The sequence below is a fragment of the Balaenoptera musculus genome, chromosome 14, assembly GCF_009873245.2.
Source record: "Balaenoptera musculus isolate JJ_BM4_2016_0621 chromosome 14, mBalMus1.pri.v3, whole genome shotgun sequence".
NCBI lineage: Eukaryota > Metazoa > Chordata > Mammalia > Artiodactyla > Balaenopteridae > Balaenoptera > Balaenoptera musculus.
Genome location: NC_045798.1, coordinates 5,751,371 through 5,765,774, shown reverse-complemented (window position 1 = coordinate 5,765,774; position 14,404 = coordinate 5,751,371). Strand labels below are relative to the sequence as shown.

The 14,404-nt window shown below is 49.1% G+C and overlaps 1 protein-coding gene and 1 pseudogene across 2 annotated transcripts in view; both read right to left on the bottom strand.

Moving 5' to 3' along the window:
- Positions 1 to 9,226, bottom strand: part of SCARB1 (scavenger receptor class B member 1) — a 90,301-nt gene extending 81,075 nt beyond the window's left edge. For both annotated transcript variants that reach the window (XM_036823012.1, XM_036823011.1), the window contains exon 1: positions 9,095 to 9,226. In XM_036823012.1, the coding sequence (XP_036678907.1) occupies positions 9,095 to 9,225 (131 nt within the window). In that variant the 5' untranslated portion in view covers position 9,226. The remainder of the gene's footprint in view (positions 1 to 9,094) is intronic.
- On the bottom strand, positions 2,897 to 3,219 carry LOC118879871 (annotated as a pseudogene).
- Positions 9,227 to 14,404: the final 5,178 nt, after the last annotated feature.

The following is a 14,404-nucleotide window of genomic DNA, read 5'->3' as shown; positions in this document are numbered from 1 at the left end:
TGGGGGTCAGAAAGAATCGGGAGTGACTGCTAAGGGCTCTTTTTGGGGTGACAGAATGTTCTAAGATCGATTGTGGGGATGGTTGTACAGCTCTGTGAATAGACTAAAACCCATTGAATTGTACATTTTACATGAGTGGGTTGTATGCTATATGAAGTATAGCATATTTCCTGTGGTTCCCACCTCACTCAGAGTAAAAGCCCAAGTCCTCACCACAGCCCACTCTGTGAGCTCTGTGGGCCACCCTCATCTCCCTGACCTCACATCCCCCTCTCCCCCAGCCCACTGTGCTCCACCTCCTGGCTGTTCCTCAAACCTGCTGCCTTGCCCCTGCCTCAGGGCCTTTGTACTTACTGGTCCCTCTGCTGGACCACTCTTCTCTCAAACCTCCATGTGGTCACCTTCCCTTCCTTCAAGTCCTTCTTTACATGTCATCTTCTCAGCAAAGACTTCCTTCCTATCAACTTTCTCAAATTACAACCACACCCACAATCCCCCCATCTCCCAGCCCTGCTTTATTTTTCTCCATTATGCTTACCACCATCCAACTCTACATTATTCCTGTATTTTCTTGTTTTATTGGTTCTCTTGCTCCTTTGGAATGAAAAAGTCTCCACAAGGGCAGGAATCTGTCTATTTGTTCATTGCTGTATCCCCATCTCCTAGAACAGTGCCTGGAACACGGTAGGTCCTTAATCAATAGGCATTGATAAACAACAGCTATAAGAGCCCAATGGTTAAGAACCTGCAGCCAGGGCTTCCCTGGTGGCGCAGTGGTTGAGAGTCTGCCTGCCAATGCAGGGGACACGGGTTCGAGCCCTGGTCTGGGAAGATCCCACATGCCGCGGAGCAACTAGGCCCGTGAGCCACAACTACTGAGCCTGCGCGTCTGGAGCCTGTGCTCCGCAACGAGAGAGGCCGCAGTAGTGAGAGGACTGCGCACCGCGATGAAGAGTGGCCCCTGCTCGCCGCAACTAGAAAAAGCCCTCGCACAGAAAGGAAGACCCAACACAGCCAAAAATAAAAAATAAATAAATAAACTCCAATCTCTTTAAAAAAAAAAAAAAAAAAAAGAACCTGCAGCCAGGTTACATAGCTGTGTGGCCTTGGGCAAGTTGCTTAACTTCTCTGTGCCCTGGCTTCTTCCTTATCTGTGCAGTAGAGAGAATCTCAACAGTGCCCACCTCCTGGCATAGTCATGGGATTAAATGAGCTAATCCTGGTTACACACTTATCGAGGTGCCATCCTTATATGGGATCATTACTGAGTGCAGGCTGCCACACGTGGTCCGCCCCACCTCAGCCCAATAATAATAGAAGAATTATTATTACCACCTGGAGCAATGCATGAGCGGTACTGCATGGAAGCTGAATGGCTTGATTCAGAAGAGTCATAGCTGGTTAGTGGCAGAGCGGGGATGGAACCAAGTCACTTGGCTCCAGAGCCCAGACATGAATCATTACTCTCTTTGCTGAAGAAAAAGTGGAGAGAGGGAAAAGAGGAAGTAGTTGGGGAGAGTGAGAGAAAGCACAGGGAAAAAAGAAAAAGCCAACGAGGAAGAGGAAGCAATCGCGTTTGGCCACATCTGCCACCTAGGTCGCCACTGGGTGAAGACAGACCCAGAACTCACATTCTCTGCTTTTATTCATGCAGCCGATATTGACCTACTATATGCCAGGCACTCTGCTAGGTGCTGGGGACCCAGCAGTGAACCTACAAAGCCTTGCTGATCTTCTATTCCAGCAGACAAGCAAGATCAATAAATGGTAAACATAATCATTGGTAAATTTTATAACATGCCAGGGCTGCGCTGCCCTATACGGTAGCCACTGACCACGCACGGCGACAAGACACTCGAAATGATGTTCACGTGAAAGCTGCTGTGTCCTACACATGCCAGGTTTCAAGGACTTACTGTGAAATAAAGATCATAAAATATCTCAATATTTTTATGTTGATTACACGTTGAAATGACAACGTTGGGATATGTTGGGCTAATTAAAAATATACTATTGAGATTAATTTCTCCTGTTTCTTTTTACTTTTTAAAATGCAGCTACTGGAATTCCCTGGTGGTCCAGTGGTTAGGACTCCACACTTTCACTGCCGAGGATGCGGGTTCGATCCCTGGTTGGGGAACTAAGATACCACAAGCCAAAAAATAAATAAAATGCTGCTGCTAAAATTTTTTTTTAATTGCACATGTGGCTCCCATTGCATTTCTGTTGGACTGGGCTGTGTTAGAGGATGATATATGATTTAGCAGGAAAAATAAGAGAACAGGGTAAGTGCCCCCAGTGGGCAGGGTTGCAATTTAAATGGGGTGGTTGCGGGAGGGCCTCTGTGAGAGGATGACATTTGAGCAAAGACTTAAAGTAAGTGCAGGAACGAGCCACGTAGATATCTGGGGAAGGTCTTTCCAGGCCCAGGCAACAAGTCAGTGCAAAGGTCCTGAGGCAGGAGTGTGCCTGGATAGATGTTCGTTAGGATGCTATACTATCTCATTGAAGCAAATGACTTCTTAGGAGCTGTTTTTCTTCAGTAGGTGAAAATGACTCTTGCAATTTTTTTTTTACAATCCTCTTTTTTTTTTTTGGCCGTGCCAGGCGGCTTGCTTGCAGGATCCTAGTTCCCCAACCAAGGATTGAACCCATGCCCCCTGCAGTGGAAGCACGGAGTCCTAACCACTGGACTGCCAGGGAATTCCCAGGACACTGTTTTAGAATTTAGGAAAGTAGATTTTATTTGACACAGAGTACAATAGGGCTGCAGGAAGAGCAAACTGAAAAGACAAAGCAGGAGAGACACAGTTCTATTGAACAATTAAGTAACAGGAGGGCAAGTCATTAAACGAAGAACAAAACAGTTGAGCTTGATCAAAGAATGCTCTTTTTTCTAATGCCCACACTTGTGGAATTCCCGCTCTCTGTTGTCCAGCGGACACACCTACTGTGTTTTGAGGCAGCAGGAGATGCAGGGGAAGTGCTTAAACTCCTCCGTGCAACGGCACATCTTCAGAAATAGCAGACACCTGGTTAGCTTGACATTCTATGCAAAGATTCATAACGTGGTTCCTGCAGATGGCACAGTGACCAACCACACTATCCCAGGCTCAGAGGGCTACCACATTCCCCCCTTTTCACGTCAAAGCGCTTCCTGCCTGCAGTGATGCTGGTGCCACCCCAGGTATCCACATCCATCACCGCCGCCATTTTGGAAACACACAGACCCTTGCAGCTGTGTGAATATTAATATTGGTGGAGGTCTCCAGAGTCTCAGCACCACCACCACATCCCCTAGGAGACTCAGCCAAGCCCCTACAAAACGCTGACTTCCTGCAGAATCATCCACCACCTTGGGAGTCTCCAGACGTCTTCCTTCGTTAAAAGCTGCCAGTTGAACTTCACCTTTGCCCCCGCCTCTCAGGACTTGAGACATGTATGTCTCTCTGGCAAGAGCTAGGTCTCCAACACAAAACCACCTTCCAGATCAAAGGTGTAAGTGTGTGGGAGGGTTCAGCTGGCAACCAGGAGCTAATAACTCTGCTCTGGGTCTGCCGGATCACAGGAGAAAAGCCTCTGCCTGCTCCCACAGCCCAGACGGCTGGAGACGTGAGGATGGTTCCACTCCCAGGACCCAGGAGGCTCCTCTGAGGTCGCCTGGCCCTGCCGGACCTGCAGGGATGAACATCCATCCATCCGTTCACAGAGCAGATATTCACCCAGCACCCACTCTGTGCCAGGCCTACTGTGTGCTAGGGGCAGGGGATAGAATAGCGAACAAGACAGACAGGTCCCCTCTGTCCTGGCCTCACGTTTTAGCAGGGGAGAGAGATTTTAAAACAAAACAAAACACACCTAAGCAAATAAATAAGGATTTTCTATGATGCTAAAGTGCCAATGAGAGAAACAGATGAGGTAACACCACAGAGAAATGAGGGGGTGGAGGGGTGAGACCAGAAGGGGGAGACCGGGGAGGACATTCTGGCAAAATACCCAGTAAGTGCAAAGGCCCTGTGGCAAGGAGATGTCCCATCTGTTCAAGGAACAGATAAGCAGAGACGGCGGCATGAAGGGAAGGCCCCTCAGATAGCATGACCGCCCAGTTTATATCTCTTGTCCCTGTATGATTATAGCTAGCACCCTCCCCCTTTTACCCTCAAAGTTTGTGCAATAAATTAATTGTTAGGTTTTTCTTAGGCCATGGTAAAGAATTCCAATTTTAGCCGTGGAAATCTCATAGCAGAAGAGTAACCTAAATCAGAGTGATCTGATTTAGGTTTTAAAATACCTTTCAGGGACTTCCCTGGCGGTCCAGTGGTTGGGACTCTGCGCTTTCACTGCTGGGGCCCAGGTTCAATCCCTAGTCGGGGAACTAGGATCCCACAAGCTGCGCGGCACGGCCAAAAAATAAAAACTAAAAAAAATATATGGGACTTCTCTGGCGGTCCAGTGGTTAAGACCCCACGCTTCCACTGCAGGGGGCGCGGGTTCGAGCCCTGGTCGGGGAACTCAGATCCCACGTGCTGCGCGGTGCGACCAAAGAAACAAATCTTTCAATGATTGCTAATTTTGAAGGGGTGATAACTGTTACGTGAAGCATTTTCGAGGTGCGTACTGCAGGATGTAGGGGAGAAAGGCCATCGTGACTGAGAGTAGCTTCAAAATAATTCACTAGGGGCTTCCCTGGTGGCGCAGTGGTTGAGAGTCTGCCTGCCGATGCAGGGGACACGGGTTCGAGCCCTGGTCTGGGAAGATCCCACATGCCGCGGAGCAACTAGGCCCGTGAGCCACAACTACTGAGCCTGCGCGTCTGGAGCGTGTGCTCCGCAACAAGAGAAGCCGCGATAGTGAGAGGCCCGCGCACCGCGATGAAGAGTGGCCCCCGCGCGCCACAACTGGAGAAAGCCCACGCACAGAAACGAAGGCCCAACACAGCCATAAATTAATTAATTAATTAATTAAAAAAATAATAATAATTCACTAAAAGAGAAAGTGAAAAGGATGGATGAAGCAGCTGTAACAAAAAAACTTGATAGGTGTTGAATCTGAAAAATGGGTCCGTGGAGGTTCATGGTACGATTTTCTCTACTTTTGTGTCTGTTCCTACTATAGACTGAATGTTTGTGCCTCCCATACACACACAGCACGCACACAAAAAATTCATATGTTAAATCTTAACCCGCAGCGTGATGGTATTTGGAGATGGGGGGGGGGTCTCTGGGTGGTGATTAGGTCATGAGGTTGGAGCCATTTTGAATGAAATTCGTGCTCGTATAAAGGAAACCCCAGAGAGCTCCCTCACCCCTTCAGCCACATGAGAATACAGGGAACCTATAACCATCTATGAACCAGGAAGTGGGCTGTCACCAGACACAGAATCTGCCAGCCCCTTGGTGTTGGACTTTGAGCCTCCAGAACCATGAGAAAAAAAAATATCTGTTGTTTATAAGCCACCCAATCTGCGGTATTCTGTTACAGCAGACACAGCAAACTAAGACAATTTCCCTTTTTTTTTTTTAAAGAATAAAAATACATCTCCCTGACTGCTGCTTGAGGGTCAAGAGTAAAAAGTGTGGCTCAGCTAGGATGAGAATGAGGTGGCCCTGAGCAGCCTGGGTTGTAGTGACTTGGGTTGGGGAAGCCAGGGAGACCTGGACGGATGGAAGGTGTATTTGGGACGGATGGATCGGGGGTGAGGGGTAAAGGCAGGGAAGAAATCTGTGTCATATCAGGAAGGGCTCAGTCATTCAACACATATTCATTGAGCATCTACCCTGTGCCAGACACAGTGCTGCTCTGGGGGATCCAGTGGTGGGCTAAGCAGCCATGGTCCCAGCCGTCTTGGATCTCACAGTACTGAAGGAGAGACTGACAATAAATAATCACAGAGGTCTAAAATTACAAACTGCACAACAAAGGAAAAAGAGAGAGTTCTCGCAGAGCTTGAGAGTGGGAGGTCCTATGCCAGGATACTGTCCTGTCCCTCAAGAACCACCTTCTGCTTCTCCATCTTGATGTCTTCCCTAAGAAGGTGGCCCTCAGAAACCAGGTAAGCAGCCTCCCATGTCCTCTGGTTTCTAGCTGGCTCTGGCCACTGGGAGGTAGGAGATCTGAAGAAGTTGAGTGAGGGGAAATGAGATGTTCTCCAGCCTCCTCCGGTGGTGTGTTCTTAGTAAAGATACCGTTCATCCTCCTTTGCTACTCCTCTTATTGAGAATACATTTTCCTTTCCTCAGAATCTGGGCTGACACTGTGACCTCTGTCAACCACAGGTTGACTGTGGCAGAAGTGAACCTGGGTAGCCTCCAAGAGTGGACCTTAATCCATCAGCAGCTCTGCTTTCACCTCCTAAAACACTCCTTCCTGAACTCAGCCGCCATGTTGTGAGGAAGCCCAAGCAGCTGTGTGGAGAAGCCATGTGAGTGAGGACCATGCCCTCAGCCACCAGCCCAGCTGAGCTCCCAGCTGGCAGCCAGCATCTGTGGACCTGCCAGGTATCCTGGCATTCCAGAACTATTCAAGCCAGAAGATGATAAGAAATACTAAATTTTTGTTGTTTTAAGTCACTACCTTTTGGGGTGTTTTTTTTTTAGCAGCAACAGATAACAGAAACGCTCAGGCTGGCCACGACCCTTTCCAAGTAAGGCAGCCCCTCTCCTTCCAGGTTCCAAGGTCATTCCCTCCCCTCCAACCTTCAGCCCTAGGAGTGAGAACAGCTTCACGACTCCTTTTGTTTTCCTCACACATTTAAAACAGTCCCTGTATTAAACCGTCTTCAAAATCTCCCAGTTTTAGTGCACTGTCCCCTTCCTGCTTGAACCCTGACAGATATGAGAACTGATTCTGTGGTGAAAAAGGAATTAATTAGAGAAGAGGAAGAGAATCCTAGAGACAGCGCTCTGGGGCAAAAGCCTGGAGGTAAGAAAGAATAGTCATTAAAAACAGCAAGTCTGGAGCCAGATAATCCAGGTTCAAATCTCGGCTCACATGTGGGCATGATACTTCTCTGGACTTCAATTGCCCCATCTGTAAAATGGGGCTAATAATACCTATTTCAGAGGGCTGTGGTGTGAATCAAGTGAGCTCCTATCTGTGAAGCCCTTAGAACCTTAGCGTGTTTATTTAATAAAACAAACAAACTGGAAGATCTCAGGTTGGTAGAGGGGAGAGGTGAGAACGTGAGATGTGAGGTCAAAAAGTAAGCAAAGGTGGGACTTCCCTGGTGGTCCAGTGGTTAAGACTCCTGGCTTCCACTGCAGGGGGGCGCGGGTTCAATCCCTGGTCAGGGAACTAAGATCCCACATGCCGTGCGGTGAGGCCCCCCAAAAGCAGCAGAGGTGAGGCCCTCCTTGTCCACCATATGTCAATTCAGAAAGCCTTCACTGGCTGGCCCAGATGGGGTCAGGTCCCTCAATCATTCATTCATTCATTCCACAAACCATGGCATGCACTGGGCCCTGCTGTGAAGATAGGCAAGGTCTTTGCCCTCGTGGTGCTTTCATAGCAGTGGAGGGGACAGACATAAGCAATCAGGCTGGGTAAAATTAGAGTGCCATGAAAATAAAACAAGAAGACGTCATAAGGAGAGTTACTTGAGATGGGCCGGCCAGGGGGGCCTCTCTGAGGAGGTGGCATCGGAGCCAGACTTTGAGGGAGAACGTGGGGACCTGTGAAAAGTGCTTAGAGCAGTGAGCACAGCACGTGCCAAGGTCCTGGGGTGAGCATAGGCTGAACACATCAGAAGATCCACAAGACGCTAGGGAGGCTGCATCTCAGGGAGTGGCAGGGGGAGAAGTGGGGGACCTGGACCAGCACCAGAGCTGCAGGGCCTTGTGGGCCCCAGGGAGGGGTCTGGGCTTTATGCCTGGGCAACGGAAAGCCAGTGCAGGATTTAAGCAGGAAGTAACTCTATCCTATTTGTTTTGAAAAAGGTTCACTCTGTGACCTCTGTAATACACCCTCCCTGAAGCAGATTCCTTTCCCTGGGAGCATTTTTCTCAGGTGCAGGTGGCATTATAGACTCAGTGGTGTGAGAATAATATCTTTGGCCCCACTGGTCTGGGACCTGTGTGAGACCATGTCCCCCTTGCTCACAGGAAACTCTCAGTAAACACAGTTAAACAAAGAACCCTGTGAGTGAGCATACTGTGGTCCCTCTCGGCACCACCCCATCTCTGTCCAAACGGGAGTTTCTGCTGCTGGCAGCCGTGTGCAGAATGCTGTTGCCATCCATTTCTTGCCAAAGAATATTTTTGGAACCTGCTTGGACCTGGGTTTCAGCCACCCCCGGCACACATCTCAAGCCGGTGCCCAGAGACAGTGTCCCCACGCAGGAAAGAAAACGGCAACTTTGCTGTTCTACAGTCGAGTGAATTTTTTAAAAGGGCAAAGGCCTTTTCTATCCTAAAGGATTCTTTGTACCAACGTTGGCCTCAACAACACTCCTGCCTGGCGGCACAGCGGCCGTCCTCTTGCTCTGATGCTGTGGGATGTGTCCCCAGGCGTCGGCAGGCCCCAGGCAGACGAGGTGGGTGTTGTAAAGGAAGGGGCCGTGACAGGAGCTGCAGTTTTCTGGGCAGGAGAGAAAATGTTCTGGCAGGAAAAACAGCAGAACAGATGGGGACCTGCTGCAGACAGAGCTGTTTAGTTAGACTGAAGCACGAACACTTGGCTTTCATTGAAAAAAGCCAGTGTACAGCAGGCCACCCACGGTGAGAGTGGTTCTCTTGAGTTAGGAAGGGAAGCCTGAAAAACTCCGCTCAGATTTCAACAAACCAGCGCTAGTACACTTTGGACCTGAAAACAAAAGCCCTAAGAAATTGAGAAAAAGTTGGACTGTGGGCTTTGTGTGCTTTTAGATACTTCCCTGAAGGCTGCTGGCATGATCATGCCACCTTCACATTCCACATTTCAGTTCCTTGAACAAAGTTCACTCCCACCCCAGGGCCTTTGCACCTGCTGTGCCCTCTGCCTGGAATCCTTCCCCTGCCCCTCTTCACATAGTTGGCTCTTCATTCAGTTCTCTGCTCAAATGTCACCTTCCCAGAGAAGCCCCACCCTCCCTCACTCTCCAGCAAACCACTCTATTTACCTTCTTGAACGTTGTCTGAAATTATTCTGTTGGTTTATTCGTGGACTTGCTTTTGTGTCTGTCTCCACCCGCTGGAATGCAGCTCTACGACAGCAGGGACCTCTCGCATGCTCTCCAGTACCCAGAACCATCCTGGCACACAGAAGACACTCAGTGAACATTCACTGCATAAGTAAATCAATAAAGCTGTTGACTGTGGCTGCTGGCTACTTGCCAGAGGGTTTCACATCTGCAGCCATTGAGATGCTTTTGGCTGAAAGTACTAGAAAGCACCAACCTGAGCCGTTTTACAATGAAGACATTTATTATTTCCACAAAAGGGGGAAGTCCTGAGATGGAGCAGCTTTGGGGTTCTCAGTTTCCGTGGTCAAGGATGGACATCATTGAGCACCCACGTTCTTTCCGTCTTCCTGCCCCAGCATCTGCTGCAATGCAAGACGGCAGCCATCAACCCGGAAGTCCCCCAGCACACCACCCCCGTGTCTTATTGGCCAGAATTTGGTCACGTGTCCACTTCTCAGCCAATCATAGTGAGGGAATGGTGTCAACCTCAAACTTAGCTGACCTTTAGAATCCTGGGGGGCTTCAAAGTCAGAGCTCATGCCCCATCCTCGGAGATTTTCGGGGTCCGGGGTCCAGGACTGGGGTTGGTGTTTTTAACTCCCCGTGTGACCCCCACGTGCAACGGGGGCTCAGAGCCATTCATCTCGGGCTGTGGTTCTCCGTTCTGAGAGATGGGAACAGGATCGAAATGCAGATTCTTGGTCCTTACCCCAGACCTGCTGAATCAGACACTCTAGGGTGAGGCCCAGTGATCTGTGTCTTCACAAGCCCTCCAGGGGATCAGAACTCCTGGGGACTGCGAAAAGGGAGGAGAAGAATCTTCCAGAAGAACAAATGCTTTGAATGCAGCCTGTGGTTGGGAGGGAGGGACTCCCACGCTGACGGATCCCCCAGCTCCTCTACCCGGAGACAGGCCCATGGTCTCCCATTCCATCCTTTCCTTTGAGGCCGCTGAGATCTGCAGCAGCTTCAGATGTCCCCGGGCTCTGTGACCTTGATTTTGATTTTGGCCCTCAAGTGTGGCCTGAATTGAAGTCAGTGCAATCAGCTGGGGGCTCCATGGGCGACGGGCATCTTCTCTTCCAGCTCCTCTCTCCCCAGACCTGCCCCGCGGGGAAGGGAGACAGGTTCTCAGGCGGGAAGGAGTTTATTTCAGCAAGGTGTTTACCGGTCCTGAGATACTGGAATCAAGTTCCTGAAACTCTACCCTAAGGAACTCATTCAGAGAGGAGCAAGACACCAGTGTCAGTCCAGGCTTTGTTATTGATGTAACAGCATTTGAGTCGTTTTTCCTCTTCGTTCTGTTTTCTCTCCCTCCTACCCCCAGCTAACCATTAAGATTTCTCTTGTCTTGATATTTCTCAAATCCTTTTATTTCTCTCCATCTGTAGTGGGTAGAATTGTGTCCCCAAAAAAAGATATGTTCAAGTCTTAACCCCCAGGACCTGTGAGTGTGACCTTATTTGGAAATAGGGTCTTTGCGGGTGTGATCAAGTGAAGATGAAGTCATCCGGGATTGGGGTGGGCCCTAAATCCAATGACTGGTGTCCTTATAAGAGGAGGGGACACAGGGGAGGCTGGAGTGATGGGTCTACAAGCCAAGGAACGCTGGCCGCCACCAGAACTGGAAAAAGCAAGGAAGTTTCCTCCAGTAGAGGCTTTGGAGAGCACGCGACACCTTGATTTCCAAGTTCTGGCCCCCAGAGCTCTGAGAAATACATTTCTGCTGTTTGAAGCCGCCCAGTTTGTGGTACTTTGTTATGGCAGCCCTAGCAAATGAATGCACCATTTCCACCGCCTTGGTTAGACCCGTGGTTCTCACACCTGAGGCACTTCAGAATCACCTGGTGGGATGGGGGTAGGGGGGACCCAAAGAGCTGCCCACCCCCAACCAGGGGGCCTGATTCAGTAGGGCTGGATGGGCTTATAATTTTGCACTTCTAGCGAGTTCCCAGGAGACACTGATGCTGCTATTTTGGAGACCACACTTTAAGAATCACTGAAACACCATCATCCTGCCTGGTCGACAGACCCATTCCCCGACTGGCCTAAACTGTCTTCTCCATCCTCCACCCGCAGGCAGGCAGAGCTTCTTAAAACTCACCTTGGAAACTGTCTGTCCCAGATTTAAAACCTCCAGGAGGGGCTTTCCTGGTGGCGCAGTGGTTGAGAATCTGCCTGCCAATGCAGGGGACACGGGTTCGGGCCCTGGTCTGGGAAGACCCCACATGCCGCGGAGCAGCTGGGCCCGTGAGCCACAATTACTGAGCCTGCCCGTCTGGAGCCTGTGCTCCGCAACAAGAGAGGCCGCGATAATGAGAGGCCCGCGCACCGCGATGAAGAGTGGCCCCTACTTGCCGCAACTAGAGAAAGCCCTCACACAGAAAGGAAGACCCAACACAGCCATAAATAAATAAATAAATAAATAAAAACTAGTAAATTGGCCACATAAGATCTTTAAAAAAAACAAAACAAAACAAAAAAAACCTCCAGGAGCTTCTCAGGACCTGCAGGACAAAGTCCGAACACCTTCACAAGCCACCCTTACTGCCTGGTCTCAGCTGTGGGCACTCGGAACTGACACCTCCACCCTGCTCCAGGGCACAAGAAGAAATAGAGGAAGAATCGCTTTCAAGCACTGCTTTTCTTTGACTTTATCAAATAATTTTCAGTAGATATTGTATTAGTCTCCTTGGGCTGCTGTAATAAAGTACCACAAAGGGGGTGGCTTAAAATACAGAGATGTATTCTCTGATAATTCTGGGGGCTAAAATCTGGAATCAGGGTGTGGGCAGGGTCACGTTCCCTCTGAGGGCTCTTAGGGGAGGATCCTTCCTTTCCTCTTCCAGCTTCTGGTGGTTGCTGGCTTCCTTGGTGTTCCTTGACTTGTAGACACATCTCATCACGTGGCCAGCTTCTCCCTGTGTGTCTTCAGAGGCCCTGAACAGAACACCCAGCTAAGCTGTACCCAGATCGCTGACCCACAGACCCATTAAAAGGCATCTCGGGCTTCCCTGGTGGCACAGTGGTTAGGAATCTGCCTGCCAATGCAGGGGAGCCGGGTTCGAGCCCTGGTCCGGGAAGATCCCACATGCCGCGGAGCAACTAAGCCCGTGCGCCACAACTACTGAGCCTGCGCTCTAGAGCCCGTGAGCCGCAACTACTGAAGCCTGCGCGCGCCAAGAGCCCGTGCTCCGCAACAAGAGAAGCCACCGCAATGAGAAGCCCGCGCACCGCAAGGAAGAGTAGCCCTCGCTCGCCGCAACTAGAGAAAGCCAGCGCGCAGCAACGAAGACCCAATGCAGCCCAAAATAAAAATAATAAATAAATAAAATTAAATTAAAAAAAAAAAAGGCGTCTCACCAGTCATCTTGGATTAGGGGCCCGCCCTATTCCAATATGACTTCATCTTCACTAATCTGCAATGACCCTATTTCCAAACAAGGTCACGTTCTGAGGGGATTAGGGCTTCCGTGTACCTTTTTGGAGGACACAGTTCAACCATAACAGATATTGATCATAATAAGAGCTGACATTAGGATTTCCCTGGTGGTCCAGTGGGTAAGACTCCACGCTCCCAATGCAGGGGGCCCAGGTTCAATCCCTGGTCTGGGAACTAGATCCCACATGCATGCCGCAACTAAGAAGTCCGCATGCCGCAACTAAGAAGTCCACATGGTGCGATGAAGAGCCCACGTGCCGCAACTAAGACCTGGCACAGCCAAAATAAATAAATAAATAAATATTTTTAAAAAATAATAGCTGACATTTAGGGACCCTGAACTGTGCTGGGCACTGTTCTGAATGCTTTATATCTTTGCTCACTGAATCCTCACGCTGACCCTCTGAAGTCAGAACCCGTAATATCCCTACTTTCCAGATGAGGAAACTGAGGCACAGAGCAGTGAAGTGACCTGTCCAAGGTCACACAACCAGACAGTGACCAAGCCTGAATCTGAACCCAGGTCTTCAGATTTCAGAGCCTAAGAGCTACAAAATTCAAGAGAAACAGAAAGGCCTAGTTGATGAAGTCAGGCCCCTCCCTCGCCTGTCCCGCAGCCGCCTGTTCCACTTGTACAATTCTGAAACGATTTTGTATTTAATATTTTTTAAATGCATCCAAGTGGCCAGCGTGAGAAGATCATCAGAAAGCTGTTAGAGGACTTCCCTGGTGGTCCAGTGGTTAAAACTCCGGGCTTCCACTGTAGCGGGCACGGGTTCAATCCCTGGTCGGAGAAGTTCCTCATGCCATGAGGTGAGGCCAAAAAAATAAACAAGCAAGCAAGCAAGCTGTTAAACTTGCTTTACCCACTTTACTGCTGAGCCATGTGGTTATTTTGAATCACTTCTTTGGGAGAGGGCACCATAATTTTTTTCAGAGTTGAAAACCTCCAAAAGCTCCACTGCAGACTCCGACAGCAGAGGTCTGCCCAGCAGGCATTCCTCGGGCCCTCCTCCCCAGCTCACAGAGCCCTGACTGTGCTTGGCCAGCAGAGTTTGCAAAGCCCTCCTCAGGCCTAGGACCTGGCATCCTTATGATATTATATGTTATCGTTATAATGCCAAGGTAAAAACAACAGAAGTTGTTTTTTTTTTGTATTGGAGTATAGTTAATTAACAATGTTGTGTTAGTTTCAGGTGTACAGCAAAGTGATTCAGTTATACATATACATGTATCTATTCTTTTTCAAATTCTTTTCCCATTTAGGTTATTACAGAGTATTGAGTAGAGTTCCCTGTGCTATACAGTAGATCCTTGTTGGTTATCTATTTTAAATATAGCAGTGTGCATATGTCAATCCCAAACTTCCAATTTATCCCTCCCTGCTAAAAACAACGGAAGTTTTAAAACACACACACACAGTTTGCATCTCTCTCTATATTTGTGTGTATATATGAAAACACAAGGCAATGTTGAAGACAGATTTTGGAGGATGGTGAGGAAAAATAGGGTGGGGGGACCATACAAAGTCAGATCTCAGTCATTGCCAAAGTCTTGGTTTTTATTTTGGATGATGGATTACTTTAAAATAACAAGGGGAATTCCCTGGCGGTCCACTGGTTAGGACTCTGCGCTTCCACTGCAGGGGGCACAGGTTCAAGCCCTGGTGGGAGAACTAAGATCCTGCATGCTGTGCGGTATGGCCCAAAATTTTTTTTTTCGTTAACCAATTAACATTTTTTCCCCTGCCCCCTTTTTGGCCGCATCACATGATATGCAGGGTCTTAGTTCCCCAGCCAGGGATC